Genomic DNA, 23,421 nt, shown 5'->3' with positions numbered 1-23,421 from the left:
TTGCATGCTACTGTTTTTAACTTAAAACATTTATAACTGAACTACCTTTACTGCACTGTCCACTTTCTACTGTGCAAATTGAAATTTCCCCATTTTGGGAAGGTTACAGCACATTGTATTCTTATCTTTACTATTCTATTCAATTCTGTAATTGTGCTTATCAGAGGAATAGGTGAAGAAGAGTTGGGTAATCACCTTATGTTTACATATTTTGTCATTTGCCAGTAACATGTCCATTAAAGACTAGCCTCATTTTCGGTGACAAATTACTTTTCATTAGATAAGGGAAGGTATCAGAATGTATCATATTAGGTATTGCATCACTTAGTAATAAAAATAGGACTTTATTGTGGCTCATACTGATAAAGTAATCTGATGAGTAGAGAAGTTTAATCTCAGAGATGCTGTAATTCAAAGGTAATTGAATACATCTTTATTAATTGCAACAAGCCAAAAAATATTATTTCAGTGGAAAATCTCCCCTTTTCATGGGAAAAATAACCTGGCAGAGGAGTAGTCACAAGTAGCAGCTAAACAGTTTGAACACTGGAGCAAATTTCAATCACAATTTCTCTCATGTGCCAAAATGTTTTGCTTAAGGTTCCTCCATGCAGAGTTCAAAAAAATCATGTACTTTAAAGTGTAATGTAAGGAATTATCTCCTCAGACCTATTCCTAAACTTTCACTTTATGCTCTGAGTAGACAGGAAACATTAAAATTCAAGAATGTATGTAAATACTGTCAAAGGCAGATGAGTAAGGGGGTCCTAGACAGAGCCAAAAAAGTAGATGGATAGACTTATGAGTGTAGCTAAGAAAGTCAATCACGTTCTTAACCTTGTGGCCTACAGATTCACAGTCCTTTTTGATACTAGATAGGGGAAGAAAAGAGGAGAAAAAAAATGATAGAACATTTCAGGCCGTTTAAGTTTACAGTAATGGTGGGAAGGCTGAGTTACAGGAAGAGTCCCATGTAAAAGGGAATAGGCACAAGCAATAACTCGTACTACAGTTCAGCCGTGGACTGAACTGCTGCCTTAATGCACTGCTTTAACTTTTTTAGAAGTCCACTATGACTGTGGTCATATTTTCACAGCAATATTTGATGGAAAACCACATATTTTTCTCCGGCGGGAGTGTTTTTGAAAATGGGTACAATACTGTTTTGATGTTCATTTAATAGATGAATGTGTTAAACACCCCAGTGTGTGAGTTCTGTCTGTCAGTACCATGTGTTCCATCTAAAGATTTTGACAAATAACTCTTCATTCAATTTAATCCGAGCAACTAATGATGCAGCTAAAGTAGACCCTCAGATGAGAGGTGAAATATCTTCAGGGCAATGAACAAGTTCAGTTGCTATGACAGAATTATACGATGCACTTCCCCATTTTTATGATAACTTTTATTTATTTGTGATCTTTTTCATAGTCCTTCCTCCAGTGACCTTCCTCTGTTCCTCTGACTTTCACCTGTCCCTAAATAATTTTCATATACATACAGTAGCTGTTATTTTCAAACAAAGTTTTTATTGAATTTGCTTTTTAATTTCGTTGTATAAAACTGTGTAGATCTGCAGTTTTGTGAAATATATATGTAGAAATGAATGTCTAAAATTATGGATGGGCTGTGACTGCATGTGCAGAAGCAACAACTGAATTGTGAAATCCTTTATAAGTTTGAAAGAGTAATAATACATCCGTTTCAAATATGGCTCACTGACTGCTTGAGGATTTGAAAAAATTGAATCATTTATACAATATGTATCAACTCTTAAGTATTTTTATTGTTCTTTTTTCATGATAAATGTTTTCTTACTTGTATTTTTCTGTCTTCCTCTCTCACCCCCCCACTCTACAGATGGAGAGTGAGAAGAAGAGGAGAAAATACTCTACGAGCAGCAATGACTCTGACACCACTGACAGTAAGATACAAATTGAGGAGTGTGTGTGTGTGTGTGTGTGTGTGTGTGTGTGTGTGTGTGTGTGTGTGTGTGTGTGTGTGTGTGTGTGTGTGTGTGTGTGTGTGTTTGACATTAATAACCATGAAGTATGATAGACCCACATTCCTCCAAAAATTCTCCTGGCATATATCACTGTCATACCCTTCAGCTCTGATCACAATTCTTCATTAACTGATGGCACAAACAGCCATGTAGCTATTATGTATGAATTACAACAACTCAAATCTCTTAATCGCTTTCGCTTTTTCTTTGTGATGGATACATGTATGTGTTTAACTTTTAAGGCTAATTTCTGCTCACATTACATATGTAAAAAGGTATGTATTGTATATACTTTGCGTTGCAAAGTGTCACCGCCAGCATATTTCCCATGCATACTTTACTTTGCCATGGTTTTTAAGTTAGGGCTTCACTGGAGGACAGTGCAGAGTTCAGAAATCATTTCAGTTTGGTTCCAAGTTCCGAGTTCCACGTCCAATTTCAGTCAACAGAAAGAGACGTGTATGTGTATTTACCATTCTACATAAATGAGCTGTGCATGTGTTTGAAGGCTCCCCCATGCCTCCACAGCATTACTCTTTCTTTGATACAGCATTCATGGTGTACAATCACCCCTGTGTAGGATAGCTACCAGCTGCATTTTCCCATTAAACCTTAAGATGAAAACAGGCAAGAATAATTTATAGACTTTACGGTGATATTGCATTAAAACTTTGTAGTCAAACCATAGACCTTACTTTGCATATACAAACTGCACTTTTTGTATTTGTATTTGTCGCACTTCGTTTCGGGTCTGTCTCTGATCATGAAACAAGACTGGTAACATTGAGCTAATGGCTCCGGTGTTATTTGTGTTTCATTTGGTCACTTGGTGTTTTCACTTGGAGTTTGGTCAAACTCTCACATGTGATCATTATTTTTAAATTCAGACTTTTTGAAGTAAACGTGTTGCGATGTAATCCTTAGTTGAATCTAATGCCGCCCACCAAGTTGTATTTCATCAGGTAAAGTTTGGTCTGTGACAGGTGGGGGTATCGATCCAAATGCAACACAAAGACTCAGTGCCAACAGAGTGACTTCAGAACACTGTAGATCCAGCACCAGATGAATAGTTCTCGGTAGCAGAAAGCAAATGAAGCAGGAAAGGCAGTAGGACGCTGGAGTAAGGCAGGTCTGGCAGAAGAGTTGGAGACTCTGCTCTGTGTTCTTTTGGGTTTGTGAAAGTATTAACAGCTTGTTTTTTCTAAATCCATACTTAGCTCAATATATATATATATATATATATATATATATATATATATCAGATATTTTCAGTACATTTAGTAAGTTTCACATATGTTGAAACAAATTTTGTTTTTCTCCACTCCATACCAATTTAAAAGCTTTGGATTCACAGCTTTTTTAAATTACTGATTCACTGGCAGTTCATGAGGTTTTTATTTTCGGTTTTGGAAAAATAATTGCTTTCTAGTGTTTAAACTAGATTTGTATTTGACTTGAGTGTACCACCAGACACCTGGTCTTTTTTTTTCTAACTCTATGGAAGCTTTCATATTTAAAGATGAACTTCACTATCACAAATATAAAATAATGTTTTACACATTTTCCTCTATGTTCTTGACCATATCGCACATTTGGTGTGTTAGTAATTTAGAAGTTTGTGTAAATTATATTGAAATTTTATTTCTGCAGGTCAGGTGACATCATGGCCCAAGTCAGCAAAGAATATGGGGACCAGCAGTACATTGATCCGTCACCAGCACAAGAAACCATCAGAGGTAATTTTGTGTTTTACCTTGTCCAATATCTCATCCATTTACAGGACACATAAATTAAATGAAGTCATCGTCATTAACTTTCTTCAGTTCACAAACTTGATGCTTAATATTTTGCTTGGTGGTTTGGTTGATCGACACTCTTTGGTTATTGGGCTCTAAAGTGGTCAATGAGAGTGTTGTTTTTTGTGCACAGTTAAAATGCTAATTTAAAGAAAGAAATCCTGCAAACCACATATGCAAAAAAATATTTTAGGGGTAAAGCACGAAGATAATTAAGTTTAAGACTGTCACAAATCAGCTTCCACTCCTGTAACATAGAAGGGAGAAGTAAACAGAAAAGTATGCATTAGTTTTAGCAAGTTAGATGAGTTAACAATTGTGTAGGTGAGCTGTTCTTTCATTCTTTGATATTAATGAGGAAAGAAACAGAATGGTGCAGGGATCATAGGGTGCACCATCTGATCTCAGGTTGAATACAGAGTCGAGGTGTTACGTGTATTTGTTGACTTCCTTTTACCATACCCTGTCCATGACCTGCAGAGAAAGCTTTAAAATGCAAATGGAAGGCAATTTCTTTTGACAAGTCTGTATACACTTTCAAGGGAATTCCCCCTACCAATATTTTATTTATTGTTGTTTAAATGCTCAAATAATTAGACTTCCAGAAACACCCCATCCAGGGTAAGAATATATTGTGATCAACCCTTTTACCATCACAACTGGCAGATTGCAAGCCACTTTAGCTGGTTTAAGACTAATGCAGTACTCAAACAACATAAAACTATAAATCCCAATTTAATCAAAACTATGGACTTTGTCTGTAGTCTGACTTTCCATTTCTTTGCATGAGTATAAAATCTCAGTGGCTCTGAAAAAAAAAGTTCATACATAGTGATTAGACATCTGGATATTTTTGTGGTCATGCAGAGGCTGAGGTCAAACTAATTGACTGCTGCTATACAGTGCAGCCAGTATGACCAAGAGGGAGATTTTAAAATAGTTTACATACCACCCAAGAGAGGAGAATAAGGGGAACAGGCAAATGTCTGATAACAATAAGTCCAACTCCCTTTAGTCAGAATTTATCTCCCCAATGTGGAAGAGGACTGCTTATTTGAAATATGATATGGTGGATTGCCAAAGACAAAACTTTCGAAACTGTCATCCCCACTAAGATGACCCGTGTCACCTACTGTAGCTATATGCTAATTACTAATAATGGTTCAGATACAAGAGGTATTTACATTGACTACGGGGTTAAATAATCTGCTGTGCTGAGGTTAATTTGAGAGCACTGTAAAACCTCTAGCTCTAGTCTCGAGCATGTGGCGGCCACTATCCTGAAATTTAGCTTTTTTGGCAGCTTGCTTACACTTCATTCCAATAATGTTTTTATATTACTCAGTACAAAACCAACAAAATTCTTCTCCTTTCGGCTTCTCCCTCCGGGGATCGCCACAGTGAATCAACCTTCTCCATCTAACCCTATTCTCTGTATCCTCCTCTCACACCAACTACCTTCATATCCTCTCTCACTACATCCATAAATCTTCTCTTTGGTCTTCCACAAGACCTCCTGCCTGGCAGCTCCAATTCCATCATCCATCTACCAATATATTCACTATCCCTCCTCTGTATATTACAGAACCATCTCAGTCTGGCTTCTCTGACCTTCTCTCCAAAACATCTAACATGTGCTGTTCCTCTGAAAGACTAATTCCTGATCCTATCCATCCTGGTCACTCCCAAAGAGAACCTTAGCATCTTTATCTCTGCAACCTCTAGTTCTGCCTCCTGTCTTTTCATCATTGTATCTGTTACAAAACCAACATTCATTGATAGATTTTCCAAATTGAGCAAAGTCAGGCAAGCAATGCTACAACTGAATGTTAAACCCACATGTTTATCAGCTAGTTGCTGCTATTTCTGTCTTTTCATGTTTTCTTCACAACAAAACTATTTTTTTCTCTAAGTTGTCATTATTGGAAATTTTAACTCATAAATTGCCAATTTTTCAAGAAATACCACTTTTAAGTGGTATTGATTTGTACCTTTAAAGGGCTCAAATGGATTTCCATTTATGATATACTCAGGAGGTCCTGACTTTGACTTTAAACAACAGCCATCTGATCATTTGTCGTATTTAGGGATAACTGTTATTTCATTTGGTTGGATGCATCTTGGCTGTGTCTTTACCATGGAGACAGTGTCACATCCAGTGTAAATACTTTTGATGACGATATCAAAATCAGCCAGTTGTATTAATGGCACAAATTAGTTCGCTAAAGTACTAGGTAGGAACATCCTATTGTGATGAACATAAATTCCCTGGGGAACAAACTTTCATAATCATTTGGAAATGGCACATGGAAAGTTTTCAAGATAGGTCAGCCACAAACATGCATTCTTTCCTGTGTTTTATAAATATTTGAAGAGTTACCTGAAAATGTGTCTATAGAAAGGACAGCAGACAATAGTCTGTGATGGTAACTTTTATGATATTAACATGTTCAGTGAAGTAGTAAAAATTAAGATTATTCTCTTAATATATGATGTAATTAATAATATAATAATATATGATATATAACATAATCATATATATTGCTTCTTGATGAGCAGCCCTACATTTTGGTTATTAGCAATTTGCATTAGGATAAAAAAGTGTTTGGTTTTAGGCTGACCAGGGCCTAAGTATTTAGTGTGGAGTTGGCATGTTCTCCCGGCGTCTCCATGATATAAGTGGTATAGATAATGAATTATTTGCACATTTGCACATTTGAATCTCTTCTGATTTCCATCCAGACTAAATCCTCTTTAAAATGAATGATAAATGATGAGGTGCTTCAAGGAATTCTGATTCATAGGTGCACCAAAATGTTGCAAAAATTGCACCATTGTGCTTAGCCTATTGATTGGCATGTAGAACTGTGAAGTTATTAATTCTCTTCAGAAAAACTGAACTATTTTGAATGGTCTGAAGAAAGCTCTGGGGGAAAAGTACTTGCCAAATGTGCTTAGAAGTTGGTTGTAAATTGGTCACTTGAGTTTTTTATAAACTTAAAGTCAATTTTAGGGTATTTTCAGAGACACTCATTGTTAGACAACCAAATCAAATGAAATATTTCTTCAACTTTGTACATTTTTTACTTTTTCTATTGTTATGTATATACTTTTATTAAACTGTAAAATGTAAATTTAAATGAAAATCTCTCTCTCTCTCTCTCTCCCTCTCTCTCTCTCACACACACACACGCACGCACAAACGTTTAGATATGCCCAAAGCCAGCAAGGTCTCCCCATTAACTTTTCTTGGATTAGTCCTCTGTAAAAGTAGTTCAGTCACTGTTATAAGCATTGATGAAAATACTAGCAAAACCATACTTGAGTACCTCAGTGGAAGTTATATGTGTTAATACAGGGGTCAGATTCTGAACCATCAATCAAATCGCCAGTCTTTATGGCAGCATAAGCACACAATTGACTTACATTACAAATAACAACCCTTCAACAATGAAGAGAATTGTTTGATTTCAGACTATTTGTGTTTCAGTGGAGAAATAATATTTGTGTTTATTTTGAAAATGAGTTTTTGGAATATATGTTTGTCATTTTATTTTTTATTTTTTCTAGATTAGCAATTCATACTCCAATTCAATTCAAATATGAAGATCACTTGGCATTTAGGACAAAATTTGACTTTTTTTTTTTTCTACTTTGTTTCTTTACACTTCTACCATGAACATATTTGTCAGCTTAGTATGCAAAACTTGAGCTGCCACCTTACCATGGTGGAGGGGTTTGATCGTCCCAGTCATCCTGGGAGGTATGTTGTTGGTGGCTTTATGCCCCCGGAAGGGTCCCAAGGCAAATAGGTCCCAGGTGAGGGACTTGACAAAGAGTGGCTCAGTAGACCCCCAAGAACATCATCATAGAACCTGGATGCGGGTCACCGGGCCCTCCCTCTGGAGCCAGGCCCGGGGATGGGGCTCGGCGGTGAGCACCTGTGTGGCCGGGTCCTTACCCATGGGGCTCAGCCGGGCACAGCCCGAAGGAATGACATGGGTCCCTCTTCCCCCGGGCTCACCACCTACAGGAAGGGCCAAGGGAGTCGGGCGGAGTGTGAGCTGAGTGGTAGCTGGAGCGGGGGACCTTGGTGTTATGACAATTGGCTGCAGAAGCTGGCTCTTGGGACATGGAATGTCACCTTTCTGGAGGGGAAGGAACCTGAGCTGATGCGCGAGGCTGATAGAGTCTGACCAGATATAGTTGGACTCACCTTGACGCACAGCATGGAGTCTGGAACCAGGCCTCCTGAGAGGGGCTGGACTCTTTTTTTAGTCTGGAGCTGCCCTCATTCTCGCACCGGGCCCTCATTCTCGCACCGGGCAGTTGTGGGCATATTGATTGCCCCCGACTCAGCGCCTCTACATTGGTGTTCTACCTGGTGGACAAGTGGGAGACTTCAACGCTCACGTGGGCAATGACAATGCGACTTGGAAGGGCATGATTGCAAGGAATGCCCCCCCACAAACACCCAAAACACCCCAAGTGGTGTTTTATCATAAGACTTCTGTGCTTGTTATGGATTGTTCATAACAAACACCATGTTCAGGCATGAGGGTGTCCATATGTGCACTTGGCACGAATACACCTTAGGCCACAGTTCTTTAATCGACCTTGTGGTCATGTTATCTGACTTGCGCCCGCATGTCCTTGACCCTCAGGTGAAGAGAGGAGTGGAGCTGTCAACTGATCCCCACCTGGTGGTGAGCTGACTCCAATGGCAGGGTAGGATGCCGGTAAGACCTAGCAGACCCAAATATAATGTGACGGACTGCTGGGAATGTCTGGCAGAGTTCTCTGTCAGAAAGAGTTTCAACTCCCACCTCAGGCAGAGCTACAACCATGTACCGAGGAAAGTGGGGGACATTGAGTCCAAATGGGTCATGTTCCATTGTTGAGGTGGCGGAGAGGAACTGTGGTCGTAAGGCCGTTGGCATCTGTCGGGGTGGCAACCCTAAAACCCGCTGGTAGACCCCAGTGGTGAGGGATGCCGTCAAACTGAAGGAGTCCCATTACGCCTCTCTGGCCTGTGGGGCTCTGGAGGCAGCTGACAGATACCGTGTGGCATGCGGTTTCAGTGGTTGCCAAGGCAAAAACTTGAGTGTGGGAGGAGTTCATGGAGACCATGGAGAACGACTTCCGGTGGGCGTCAAGGAGATTCTGGTCCACCACCCGGTGGCTCAGGAGGGGGAATCAATGCTCCATCAACACTGTGTACAGTGGGAGTGGGCGCTGCTGACCTCAGCTTGAGACCTTTTAGATCGGTGGCAGAAATACTTCAGAGACTTCCTCAATCCCGTCGAAACGTCTTCCAATGAGGAAGCAGAGCTTGGGGACTCTGAACTGGGCACACCTATTTCTGGGGCTGAAGTTGCTGAAGCGGTCAAAAAGCTCTTCAGTAGTGGTGCCCCAGAGGTGGATGAGGTCCACCCTGGGTTCGAGTGTGAAGTGGCTGGTATGAGGATCACCACCTCCAAATCTGAGACCATGGTGCTTAGCCAAAATGGCTGGAGTGTCCACTCCAGGTTGGAGAAGAGGTCCTGCTCGAAGTGACGGAATTTAAGTATCTTGGGGTCTTGTTTACTCCCACCTCTGGGAGTGAGGGAAGGATGGAGCGGGAGATTGACAGGCAGATTGGTGCAGCATCTGCAGTGATGCGGACTCTGTACCAGTCTGTTGTGGTGAAGAGGGAGTCAGAAGGCGAAGTTCTCAATTTACTGGTCCATCAACATTCCTACCCTCACCTATGGTCACGAGCTGTGGGTAGTGACTAAAAGAATGAGTGACAGTGGTTGGCGCTTCGGCCTCACAGCACGAAGGACCCTGGTTCGATTCCGACCAGGGAACCTTGCTGTGTGGACTTTGCATGTTCTCCCTGTGTCTGCGTGGGTTTCCACCCACAGTCTAAAAATATGCAGGTTATTGGGAAAATTGCCCCAAATGATTGAGTGAATGGTTGTTTGTCTATATATGTGGCCTGGCGATCAGTCCAATTTTCAAGTCTGCAATTTATATCAAAACTAATTATTTTGTTGCTCTGTTCATCACTGGTGTTTCACAAAATAAAATTAGGAAAGCACCTGCTGGGTAAAACTAAGGACTGCAGCATGCTGGCTTTCAGTACAGTTTTTAATTTCCTCTAATTCTCCTTCTGCAAAGCTGATTCTGAAGAAGACACATGAGATACAGGATTAATTATGTGGTTATTTGGACTGTTTTTTTGGCAGACATTTCCAAAATTAGGTCACATCCTCCTCCAGAGTAATTTGCAATTTTACCAGATCATCAGCCTGAGCTTACCATACAAAAAATAATATTTGCATCAGGCTCAGAAGGCTTTGCTGTTGCTTCTGGAGTCCCCATTTTATCAAGTCAGTGACCTACTTCTTCATTTTTGGAACAGAGGGCTTGGGCAGCTCTCTCTCTCTCACTCTCTCTTTCTTTTTCTCTACCTCTTCCTACTCTCTTGCCCCCTCTCTTTTTCCCCCATCACATATTCATATTTTTTTCACACATTCACACCTGAGAACTGTAGAGTACGAGCTCAACCACCATAGAAAAGATTTACTTCAGTGATTTAGTTACTACTACACATGCATGGCTGTCTTATGTAAATTGCATACATTGAAGTTACTACTTCTTTCTACTCTATTCTCATTCTTCCAAGTGCAGTTACCGTCTTTTCACATACATCAATTCAGTCACTATAGGGATTTAGTATGGAGGTAAGATGTTTTGTCAAAAGATATTGAGTGAAGAGGAAAAAACATTTTTGTATGAAATTTCCTGTGCCAGTGAGATGCGGGGTTTGTAATTCTTCGTCTTTCCATCAGTCTCTTTAGTCTGTAATTCGTTTAAATACGAGAATGAGCAAATTCTTTGCTTGCCAGTGGCCAAAAATCACATCTGTTCAAATTTACATCCATAGTTATTTAGTCAAAGCTTCACTGAAGTGGGAACAAAGCTTAATTGCATGACCTTTGTGAGAAGCTTTGGCAATCAGCATACCCTTGGTAAGGGGGGGTGGGGCATCCTTCCATACATCTTCCATGCCAGGGGGCTTATGATGAGGAGCCACTACTCAGAGAGGTCTCAAAAGGACTTGTTCATTGTCTCTATTCAAGCTAATGAGGGGTGCGGATTGTTGGCTGAGTGCCTTTTCATAGCTTGGCAAGACAGCACAAGGCCAAGAGCTGCAGATGTGACATTTCAGACCTAAGAGGAGAGTGAGCATATAAAAAGAGTAAGAGGAAATCCTTTTCACAATCCTATCAAATCTTTTGTGTTTGAAAAAGAGAGCAGTAAAAGCTGTCGATGTCAGTCAGTTTAGCATGAAATACATTTTCTCTACAAACAAGACTCCCTTCTCTGTTGCTTTTATGCCTCTTTTCTCCTGCCTATTCATCCAAAACCAAAGTAGGGTGCAGCATGCATTTCAAGATTTTTTCAGGCTTTTGTCTACTTTGCCCTACATAGCACCTCTTATGAAGAGCTCACACAGAGACCAAGCAAGAGTTCATAAATTTATAAAAAAAACATTATTTTATCAACTTATGCCAATAACTGCTTCATTTATGTTGAACTGAAGATGCAAACACAAACTTCCTGCTTTTGCCAATGTTTTCTTGTTGCAAGAGACTTAGATGCTACACTGTTGGCGGCAAGGCCAGTGTCAGCCAAGACAAAATATAGATGTCGGTGAAGCTGCCAGTACTTCATCTAGTGCAGGGGTCAGGAACCTTTTTGACTGGGAGAGCCATAAAAGCCAAATATTTCTGAATATATTTCATTGATAGCCATATAGTATTTTTAATGTTTAATAAATTAAGTATGTCTTACTTTTAATGCGACCTCTGGTGCTTCATGGATTTGTTTGAAGTTCCGCTTCATATTTCACCGTTTCATTGATGCAATTTTATCATTGCATATTAGACATACCACAGATCCAAATGTAAATTCCTTTGACCACACGGCCTGGAATGCACAGTAATCATTGTCTTTTTTATTTTTTGTAATCTTTTCCATTACAAGGATTAACTAGTTGGCTGTCTGATAAAATGTATTTCTTCACCTTTATAATGACCTGGAAATGCTCAGACGCCATTGGTTCCTGACCCGACCAATGGGTGACCCGTGAAATTTATCTTCAAATCGAATTTCTGTTTACTTTAAAATGACACAGTATTATGAGGAAATATCACAAGTACTTTAAAATCAGTTCCAAACTGATTTTTTTTTTTAAACTCAAAATTGTCTGGGAGCCATATGCCGCCACCGGAAGAGCCATGTATGGCTTGTGAGCCATAGTTTCCCAATTAAGCATTAATTCATTCATCTTGAGCACGCAAACTCACATCAACTGAAAACAGTTCTAGGTGGACTTGTCTGTCAAGGTACCATGTCATGTACTATTTCATGGTAAATAGTAGTTACAGTTAAACAGAAAATACATGAGACAAGCAATCCTTTCAGGATTTCTTTTAGGTGTCATAACACCAACAGGTTGTATAAAATTTGTAGAAACTTGTTTGAAACCAGTTCATTTGAACACAAATTTGATATTTATCTCAAAGCAAAATTGGAAAATGTTATTCAAAAATAGAAATTTGGGAATAAAGTTTGATGAATCCTAACTGAGGTTTAAGTGGAGTAAGGTGGAGGCACAAATCTGAATTCGAAATAGCATGTCTCCCAACAGGGGGTACTATGCTTAAATATTTTGCCCAGTAACTACCTCTTTTTCTAATTTCAGCTTTTCCCTTCATGGGTCGCCCAGTAACAAATACAATTATTCATTTTCATTTATTTCTTTCTTATTATAAATCACAAATTCAAAAATCTAAAATATTTATGTTTTCAGATAATTTAAATGTCTGTATGTGGGAGTTTGTCTCCATCCTCTGAGGTTGCAAGTCTACACTGGAATAAAGTTTTGTATGTCTGGATGTATGTCTGGCTTTATCAACAAAAGCATTCTGGTAACCTTTGTCTGTTTCATGACACTCCGCAGTTCATCAGGGTTCAACCATGATCAAATGAACATGAACTCCATGGGTCAACAAAAGGTTCTGACACCCAAAACACATTTCCTCTAAAATAAACAAAGTTATACATTTTCATATTTTTTATTGATGTTATCAATAGCCAAAATCTTTAGCCATGACTTTAGCAAGTCAATATATGTGATGAACAATGCCAAACCAGGTCCGGCATTGTTCCTCGCAAATCAAGGAAACACAGATGTGCCTGTTCCCCCCCCAAAATATTTTCAGACACCATCTGCATTTCTCAAACCGAGCTATCGTGAAGGTTGGACTGACACCAATGTCCCTCTCAATTTTCAGTGTCATCATCTGTAATCAAGGTCTGACTATTTTGTTTTGTGGAAGTGTTTTACATCTGCCTCAGACAAAGCAGAAGTCTTGACCATTTTGCATGATATTTTTCTTGGTATTTATAAAATGTTGTAAAATCTTGACCAGTCTTGTTCAAAAGGCAGACAGGTACCATGTCTGCAATACCATTTGGAAAGCCTTGCATTTGGTCAGTTGTGGGGAGGAGGGACTTGAACCAGAAAGCAAAGCTCTCAGGATATCATTCCAACTACATCCCTACTCTCACCTACTGTAACGAACACAGGGTCATGATTGAAATCATGAAGTCCAGAACACAAGCAGCTAAAATGAGCTTCACAAATAGGTTTGGGAGTACAGACATCTGGGGAAAGCTCAAAGTCAAGCCACCGCCCCTTCAAATCTAAGGACATCAGATGAGGATTCCTCCTGTTTGGGGTTCTCCATGCATTTGCTCCCAAAAATAGACCACTGTTGTAGATGACTTCCAATTTACAACTTTGTGAATGAATGCAGAAAAAGTCTTTAGACATAAAACATTTGCATTATATATGTATCAAAATATGAAGAGTCGTTCAGCACCTCTAGAGTTCCTGACCAACATCACTTTTTCTCATTTTTCTCTTTTTATTTTTCTGCTTATTTTCATATCTACCCCCGGATAATGTTTTGAAAAAATAAGTATTATTACAGATTTCATTAGTAGTTGTTAATCTTGGACAGATTGGGACTTTTGCTATTTACTTACCTAAATCAATGAGGAAAATGACTTCATTAGAGACATCTTTAATTATATTTTTGCAATTTCTTTTTTGCAGCATGACCTCATTTTAAACTATTACTCCTCTGACTTTATTTTTAGGAGAATATATAATTAATTGAATGAATACATTAATTAAAAAGTTTTGTTAACTCTTAGATGTGTGTTTACAATTACAATAAAACACCACAATGGATAAAATCTGAAGTACTGGCATTGTTAGAAATCGCTATTCTTAAACTTGATCTAATTGGGTTACATTTACTTGATACTTATTGGCTCACCAGTCTCTAAACGGTCTAATTGAAATGTGACTTTTGGTATAGGAGTGTGTGGATAGCCTAACTTTGTGGAACTTTATTAGCTCATTCCCAGTAATTTGTTTATTTACTCCCAGTAATGAGTAAAAGCTGTGAATGTAATGTAATATAAATTGTTCACATGTGATGCTATGATGTTGTGTTTACATTTTAGCTTTTATCTTAATAACTGTGCAGCTGAGATAAGAATTCCATTTTACTCCTGTTCCCTGGAATGACACAAATTGAACATAGACAGTTCCGTAATTAACTCCCATATTGTCATGCCCTTTTGAATAATAGTGAATAAAAGTAAAATAAGCAAGGCTGAGGATGTCACTCATTTCTTGAAAGTCTGTATGACAAATCTCCATTGATTGCTTTAACAATAGGATTTGTTAATCTATGTCCAAATTATGCTTTGATTTACCTTAATTGTCTTCCCCCTTATTATCCACTGGTTATAATTGAGATAATCCCTGTCCTAACTGATTGTGATGGGGGGAAAAAAAAAAAAAAAAAGAGTTGGATGGACCTTCATTGCTGCTTTGTTAATATGTAGAATGCAAATCTCAAATATCTAGTCAGTTTTCAGTGGTCAATTTTTAGTGATGAAATTTACAGGTTCAGCTTTGAGCTTTGAGTAATATATTGTAACAACCAGTATTGGTGCTGCCCCTAAAAGGTTGCTGGGAATGATAGAAGGTAGAACCTCAGCTCATGAATGCCCCTAATCAGGACCAGGTTTTTGATAAAATTTTGAATTGAGATGTGAAGAAGCCTCGGGACACGAACACACATGCAAAAAAAAAAAATCAGGCTTTTCACATTCTGGTGTTGTCATGTAGTGGCCGTCGTGCTTAGTGCATTGTTTATATTGTTCATTGTTTTCAATGCTTTTCGTGCTTTTTTCCTCAGTAAGTTAGCCGTTATAACGGCTCCCAAAAAAGTTAAGTGTGCTCGTAGTTTCGAGAAGAATTACAGTTGATCTGAAGAAGGAAATAATAGCTCAAGGTGATGGGCAGTGTTAGTGCTACTGATCTCACCAAGCACTACGACATGGCTGAGTCAACCATCTCTACAATCCTGAAGAACAAAGATGCGCTGAGGATGGCTGATGTGGCTAAAGGGGTGACTATGTAAACAAAACGAAGGTCTCAAGTCTTAGAGAAAGTAGAAAAGTGATTGTTAGTTTGGATTAATGGCAGACGTTAGTGAGGGGCTTTTTATGTGAAGGAATCTCAGAGGACAAGTGCCGGCAAGAACAGAAAGACTTAAGGTTATCTTTAATTCCTTTCCATATACCATAAAAAAGTTTCAGTAGAGTGCAGTATGTTATTGGGGTCTGGAGAACAGATTTACATTGATTTCAATGCGAAAAATTGATTCATTTGCAGAGTTAGAAAGCAAATTCAATTGATAAGCCAAGGTTCTACTGTAGTTCTTAAATATTGCAGTTGTAATGTATTTTTCTCGTATAGTTATGATGTATTTTTAAGTAGTTGTTTCAGTTGTTTACAGTCTAGCAGCGATTGATTCCGGTTAGTGATAACCACAACTGAGACGAACGTGGTGTTAATTGAAATATAGCCAATGTTCCAGTAGGATGATCTGGTTTTCTTTTTAATAATAGGCAATCTCAAAACTCTTGCTTTGTAGTGCGACCAAAATCAAAACTCTCATGTAGTCTATTGACTTGCTTAACTTAATCTATGCTGGTTTACAACATTGGAGTCAGAAGTGAAGTAAACAGTATGAATATTGTTGATGGAGAGAGAGGTTGAGGAATCAGAATGACATACAGAAGAGGATATACAGCACTTGGCACTGCTCTGTTAAGAGGTCAGTACAAGAGTGAATGGGATGTGAGTGACTATACAAAACCCTGATGCAAATCTTCTTCTTCTCCTTCTTTTGGCTTTTCCCGTCAGGGGTTGCCACAGCAAATTGACTTTCTCAATCTAACCCTACTGTTTACATCCTCCTCTCTCACACCAACTACCTTCACATCTTCTCACTACATCCATAAATTTTCTCTTTGGTCTTCCTCGAGACCTCCTGCCTGGGAGGTCCAATTCCAGCATCCGTCTACCAATATATACCCTTATATATCTAACATGTGCTGTTCCTCTGATAGACTAATTCCTGATCCTGTCCATCCTGGTCACTCCAAAAGAGAACCTCAACATCTTCATCTCTGCAATCTCTAGCTCTAGCTCTGCCTCCTGTCTTTGTCAATGTAACTGCTTCGAGACAATACAGTATTGTTGGTCTCACCACTGTCTTGTACACCTTTCCTTTCCTTCTGGCTGATAGTCTTCTATCACATAGTACCCCTGACAGTTTTCTCCACCCATTCCAACCTGCTTGAACCCTTCTCTTCATCTCTTTTCCACACTCTCCATTGCTCCGTTGACCCCAAGTACCTGAAATCCTCCAACTTCCTGATCTCTGCTGATAATAATAATAACAATAATAATAATAATAATAATAATAATCATACGACCAACACAACTAATAATAATAATAACAACAACAACAACAACAACAACAACAATAATGACAATATATTTATACAGAGCGTCTAATCAAAGTGCTGTCCAAACAAGTAGAAGGAGGAGTGGGACAGTGACATTTTAAAAATTGTTAATTCCCTGCAAATTCTGACTTTTCAGCATTTAAGGGCACAATTGGGGTAGAGTAGGGGTGTCAAACTCTAATTTTAGCTCAGGGGCCACATGGAGGGCAATCTATGCTCAAGAGGGGTGAATGTGTAAAATCATATTAACTACTATTAATATACGTGTTGTTCAATTCACCCCTGAAATCTGGTATCTTTTACCTTTGCGAGCCAGATTACAGGCAGTTCACGGGCATAATCCAGCCCACGGGCCTTGAGTTTGACACCCCTGGGCTAGAGGTATCCAGTTAACCTGCCATATGTTTTTGAACTGTGGGAGGAGACCAGAGAACCTGCAAGAAACATATGCAGACTCATGGAAATCATCCAAATTCCACATGAAAGGCCCCTGTTGGAATCGAAACAGGACTTTCTCACTGTGGGGCATAAGTGTGTGTGTCTGTGTCTGTGTGTCTTTGTGTGCGTTTGTGTCTGTGTGTGTGTGTGTGAACTCATGACTTGTATGTACTGTAATTCCAAACAAGTGAGTCTTCAGTTTTGCTCTAAAGGCATCAACAGAGCAGACCTGTCAAGATGTTGGTGCACAAAACAAAAGGGTCCCTCTTGCAAAAAGTCTGTCAGATCTTGAGAACCCACAAAAGGCTAGAACTCTGGAACCGTAATGTGCTTATCACAAATTGATTGGTTGAGATTTCAGCATCCTTTAATGACGAGAGATCTGATCTTAGTGATGCCTCTTAGATGGAAAGGAGAGCTCTGGTAATCCATATAATATGACGTTTGAAAGTAAGCCCTGTCAAAGAATACACCAAGATTCCTAACTCTGTTACTGATGTGAATAACACCTAACCAAAGAGTGAAATCATCACCAATATGACTCACCCCTGCGTAATTTCAGCCTTAACAATCAGAAGCAAGAAATTTATGAAGCTTATCTTAAAAACCAGTCACCAAGGGCATCTTAATCCAGTCTTATCTGTTCAGTGCCGTTCATAGCTGCAGATCTTCTGAATAGTAGTATCAGTCCATTTCAAATAAACGCAGCTCCAACCTGAGGATCCTTCTACAAATATACTGTATTCACTATCTCTTCTATGTACATGTCCAAAACCATCTGTCTTACTTCTCTGACTTTATCTTCAAAACATATTGCATATGCTGCCCCCTGCGTTGACTTTCTCATTCTCAATACTTGCAGTGACAACCTCAATGTTTTCCTCTCCGCTACCTGTGTTTTCCTCAGTCTCACCACCAAAATCTCTCATCTACTTTCCTGGAAGAGGTAGTACTCTCCTGCCTGACTCCCTGGTCACATTTGCTGCAATTTCCAGTCACCTGGAAGTTCCTCCTGACCCCTCAGAGCCTATTTCAACTTCTTCCTAAAAACCACACAAGATCCACTCTATCCTCTGCCCTGCCTATGTCCTCTTTATTTTTCATTCTTTCCACCACCATCCTTTGCTGTCTGGCTACACTCTCACCTTTCACGATTTTGCAGACACTCAGATTACGTAATCTCTACAAGATGTAGTTTTACTCCGATGTAGTTTTACTCCGTGCTGCATCCTCCTCTCTTATAAGTTACCCTATGTTCCTGCCTCTTCTGTAAGAAAACATTTACTACAGCCATTAACATTTTGCTTCTTTTTGTCTACCATTTCATACCCCACTGCATTCTGGTCCTTGATACCAAACCTGCCAATCACTTCATTTCCTCTGTTGCCTGCACCAACATGTTATTTGAAGTCTGCACCAATGACAATTCCTCCAACTAATTTAAAATTTTCTCCTTCTCTTCTAACTTATCCCATAGGTTGGAAACAACATTGAGCATCAAGCCCTCAAATTCCAGATTCAAAGTCATCCTTGTATTTACACTCATTTTCACCGACAGAACATTCCTAACAAGCTTCCTAACAAGCTAACAAGCCTCCAAGATAACTCCTACTCCATTTCTCTTCCCCACCAAAACTATGATTGAACAAGTTCAATGCTAATAGAATGCTAATAGAATGCTAATAGAGAAGTAGAGAGAAAAAGCATATGACAGAGTGGCAAGAGAGGAACTCTGGTATTGTATGAGGAAGTTTGGAGTGCCAGATAAGTATGTTAGACTGTTGTAGGACATGTGTGCTAGCTCGGAGACAGTGTTGCAATGTGCTGTAGGGGGAACAGAGAAGTTCAAGGTGGAGATGGGACTCCAGGGATCAGCTCTGAGCCCTTTCTTGTTTGCAGTGGTGATGGACAGGCTGACAGATGAGGTTAGACAGGAATCTCCATGGACTATGATGTTTGCAGATGACATTGTGATCTTTATTGAGAGCAGAAAACAGGTAGAGGAAAAGCTAGTTAGATGGAGGTATGCTCTGGAAAGGAGAATAATGAAAGTTAGTAGCAGCAAGATAGAATATATGTGTGTGAATGAGAAGAGCCTGTGTGGAATGGTGAGGCGACAGGGAGTGGGAATCAAGAAGCTGGAGGATTTCAGGTACTTGGGGTCAACATTCCAGAGCAACGGAGAGTGTGGAAAAGAGGTGAAGAGGCGGGTTCAAGCAGGTTGGAATGGGTGGAGAAAGGTGTCAGGGGTACTATGCAATAGAGGACTACTGAGTACTGAGAGTATCGTCTGGAATTAAAGGAATGGTGTACAAGACAGTGGTGAGACCAGCTATGCTGTAACGACTAGAAACAGTTACAATGAGGAAAAGACAGAAGGCAGAGCTAGAGGTCGCAGAGATGAAGATTCTAAGGTTCTCTTTGGGAGGGACCAGGATGGATAGGATCAGAAATGAGTCTATCAGAGGAACAGCGAATGTTATATGCTTTGGAGAGAAGGTCATTGAAGCCAGACTGAGATGGTTCAGTCATGTATAATGGAGGGATAGTGATTATATTGGTAGACGGATGCTGGAATTGGAGCTTCCAGGCAAGAGGTCTCGAGGAAGACCAAAGAGAGGATTTATGGACGTAGTGAGAGAGGAAATGAAGTTAGTTGGTGTGAGAAAGGAGGAACAGAGAACAGGGTTAGACTGAGAAAGTTGATTCGCTGTGGTGAACCCTGAAGGGAAACGCTGAAAGAAGAAGAAGAGGACATTGGATATAATGATTATCAAGGCATTAATTGTTGAGTTAACTATGTCTTGTTAAAATGCCAGAATTTATGTGTAGTCATTCACCATAAATATCTTGTAATTTTGAGTTTTGAGGTATCACTGAGTTCTTTGCGAAAATTTCTCTTTAACATTACAATCAGTAAATCTAGTTTTTCTTTTCTTTTCTTATCAAATCCATGAACTCTTGTTAAATGTATTTATCATATGATGAGAAATTGTAAGAAAAACAGAGAAAAGAATGTGACTTAGAATAAGCAGTTAACGATAATGAGGTTGATAACTCACTCCTTCAGCATAGACACATGAATCTTAAATACAAGGCAAAATTATGTAGCACTACATTCATTTATCATTCTTTCCTCTGCAATTTCAAATACTATTGCCAAGTGAACATGTCATTTACCATTCTGTCATGTTACGTATATGAGTTGGTGTTTGGGTGTATACAAATGTGTATTGATGTATGGATTACTTTCTATTGGTTTGATTTGATCTCTGCGCAGGTGTTTCGCACTGATTTCATCACTGCCATGAAACTGCCAGACTCAGCCCAGCTTGGCCTGGATGACTTCTACATCCTGTCAGACCAATGGAGACAAGAATGGGAGAAGGGAGTGCAGGTCCCTGCCAACTTTGAGGCCATACCAGAGCCTGGGGTCAGGTAGGATATGCATGTGCAAAATACTTTGCTCTGCTATTGCAGCATGAAGAGTCTTATATCAAGTAAACCAAAAGTATATATGATCTTAATATAACATACAGACAAGTACTGTTGGAAAATGGGGTAGAAGTCATCGTTGCACATCAACTCAAAGAAGAATCAACCTCTTAAGCCACTGTACATTGTCACATGTCTCCAATAAAGTGGCAAGATGGGATCCTTGGGTCACTGGATTTGCAAGAGAGATTTACAGTAAATATTTGTTTTCAACTAAAAGCAACTAAAAATGTTAAAGCTAAGGAGATATAACCCCCGAAAATCAAATTGAACCAAATAATAGTGACAAGTTAAACAAACTGTTAAAACTGGTAACAGGTAATTGACTTAAATCCCTTGCTGTGAATAAAAATTGAAATTCGTTTAATGGATAACACCTCCATACTAGTTCCTACTCTCTCTTGCTCTCTCTCTCTCTCGCTGTATCTCTCTTTCTCTCTCTCTCTACCACACACACACACACAACAAAAGTGTGGATGTAAATGTAATGCAAACAGTTAAAACTACCCATGTACTGCAGATATATCAGCCTCTCAAGCTTGCACGTAGATGTGTGCAGGCACGCCCTGCATTTTATTGATAGTACGAATTTTTAAGTTTTTCAATTTAAAGAAAGAAATATATAGTGTATTCACACATAAATTAGACATATCATTGAAAAGTTTGATATTCAATTTAAAAAAGAAAAATAATTTGAAACCACACAACACCCAGACACTAATTTAAGAATGTGGTGTATGCTGTTATATGCAAAAAAAAGAATGTGAGACAAATCCGTGCCACACAATAATCTTTGCACAAATAAATAGCCCAACAATGAAAAGCCACCCCTCATGGACAGTGCTCCACAGACCATTTAACACCTTAAGGAGTCGCACTACCGCTTTGGAGACAGCAATGTCCACATTCTGGCCAGAGGATACAGATGGTTTGAGAGAGAAGTCAAATAAGCCACTTTTGTTAAATTGGAGAGAACTTCACTGAGCAGTGGACGGGGCCTCTGGCACAAATTTTCACCCACATATAACTTGACACTTGTGGAGACCCATCTCAAAGCATATCAACCAGACTCTCTCTGCAGAACTGTGTGATCAAGAGCCAGTGCAGAGGTAGAGGATTAGACAGGGAAAGAGAAACTACAGGAAGATGGAGGACCATTTGCAACAGAACAACATCAGTGGAGTCTGGAGAGGCCTCTGACATCCAAAGTCCATCTTGGGCTATAAAGTGCCAGACTCCCAGGCTAAGGGGGACCGGAAATAGGTGAATAATCTGAATCATTTTCAACATATTTGATCAGACACCTAACCCTCCCCCGACCTAGTCGTTCCTGCAACAGCCTTCCCCATCACACTCTGTGCGCCCTTTCCTGCCACCTCAGCCCCCATGCCAACTGCCCCACAACCCACATCTACACCTATGGCTTCACCTCCATTCATGCCTCCAACTGCTCTCACATCTCAAAGCACCCTGCACCTGAGTCAAAAATTGTCCCTGCCTACAGACTGTTGAGAAAAGAGCTCAGGAGGATCAAAGCAAGAAAATCTGTGAGTCAAGATGGCATCAGCCCCAGACTCCTAAAGTCCTGTGTGGACCAGCTCTCTGGGTTTGTGACGCATGTCTTCAACCTGAGCATGAAGCTGGAGAGACTTCCTCATCTGTGGAAAATATCCTGAGTGGTGCCAAACAGAAGGATCTCAAAAGCTCAAAAGTCAGTGGTGCTGACATCACACCTCATGAAGACTCTAGAGCGATGACCCGCTACAGTTTGCCCACCAGCCTAGCATTGGGTTGGATTACACAATCATCTTTCTCCCCTGGAAAAGCCTGGAAGCACTGTGAGGATCACAGTCTTTGATTTCTCCAGTTTTCCTCCAACACCATTAGTAGCCTCTGGTACTGAGGGACATGCGGGAGCTCATGGGTGGAGACCATCACCTTACAAAGTAGAGCTTGGTTTACCCCACCAATTGCCCACAGTTTGGAAGGTCAAAGACCTGTCTTAGACATGGTGGTCTGCAGCAAAGGGGCCCCTCAGGGAAAAGCCTTGGCTGCTTTCTGGTTCACCTTTTACATTGCAGATTTCATGCACTGTTCTGCCATCTGCCACTTGCAGAAGTTCTCTGATGAATGCCATCGTGGGGTTAAGGATGTTGATGACACAGTATACAGAGAACTGATACAGGACTGGTGTGGACTGGTGCCTGTGGAACTGCCTTCTGTTAAAAACAGGAAAAACCAAGGAGCTGGTGATGAATTTCTGCAAGAGCAGACACACCCCAACACCGGAGAACATATAGAGCATGGAAATTGAGAAAGTGGTCTATTATAAGTAAGTATTGGTGATACAACACCGATGATCGCTTCAGGAAATATCAACGTAAACTGTTCCTGTTGAGGGAGTGCAGGAAGCTCTCCTGAGGTCCTTTTTCTTTTTCACAATGGTGGCATCAGCCATTTGTCCTTGGAGTGGTCTGTCAACAGCTGACACAAAAAGAATAGACAAATTGTTGATGAGGGTTAGCTCTGTCCTGGGGGGCCGTAGACTCAGTGCAGGTAGTGGGATAGAGGAGGATGATAGCAAAGCTGTCAGTTCTAATGGGCAATATCTCCCACCCCATCCAGAACGTCATTGCAGTACTGAGCAGTTCCTTCAGTAATAGACTTCTTCACTATAAGTGTGTAGAGAGATATCTCAGCTCCTTCTTCCCAGCTGCTGTTCAGCTGTTTTAA

At 39.9% G+C, this 23,421-nt stretch overlaps 1 protein-coding gene across 3 annotated transcripts in view; it reads left to right on the top strand.

The window, feature by feature from the left end:
- Positions 1-23,421, top strand: part of jade2 (jade family PHD finger 2) — a 144,950-nt gene that overhangs the window by 35,290 nt on the left and 86,239 nt on the right. Inside the window, exons 2-5 of one of the 3 annotated variants that reach the window (XM_086176882.1) lie at positions 1,861-1,924; positions 3,656-3,741; positions 8,466-8,540; positions 20,474-20,631. In XM_086176882.1, the coding sequence (XP_086033008.1) occupies positions 8,535-8,540; positions 20,474-20,631 (164 nt within the window). In that variant the 5' untranslated portion in view covers positions 1,861-1,924; positions 3,656-3,741; positions 8,466-8,534. Of the gene's footprint in view, positions 1-1,860; positions 1,925-3,655; positions 3,742-8,465; positions 8,541-20,473; positions 20,632-23,421 lie in introns of those variants that run through there. The other 2 variants (XM_086176881.1, XM_086176883.1) reach the window with 2 other exon arrangements.

The sequence above is a fragment of the Fistularia commersonii genome, chromosome 29 (genome assembly GCF_037954325.1).
Source record: "Fistularia commersonii isolate RoL2024-O1a breed Wild chromosome 29, RoL_Fcom_v1.0, whole genome shotgun sequence".
NCBI classification, from domain to species: Eukaryota; Metazoa; Chordata; class Actinopteri; order Syngnathiformes; family Fistulariidae; genus Fistularia; species Fistularia commersonii.
The sequence above is the reverse complement of the archived record's forward strand: the minus strand, read 5'-3'. Positions and strand labels throughout refer to the sequence as shown.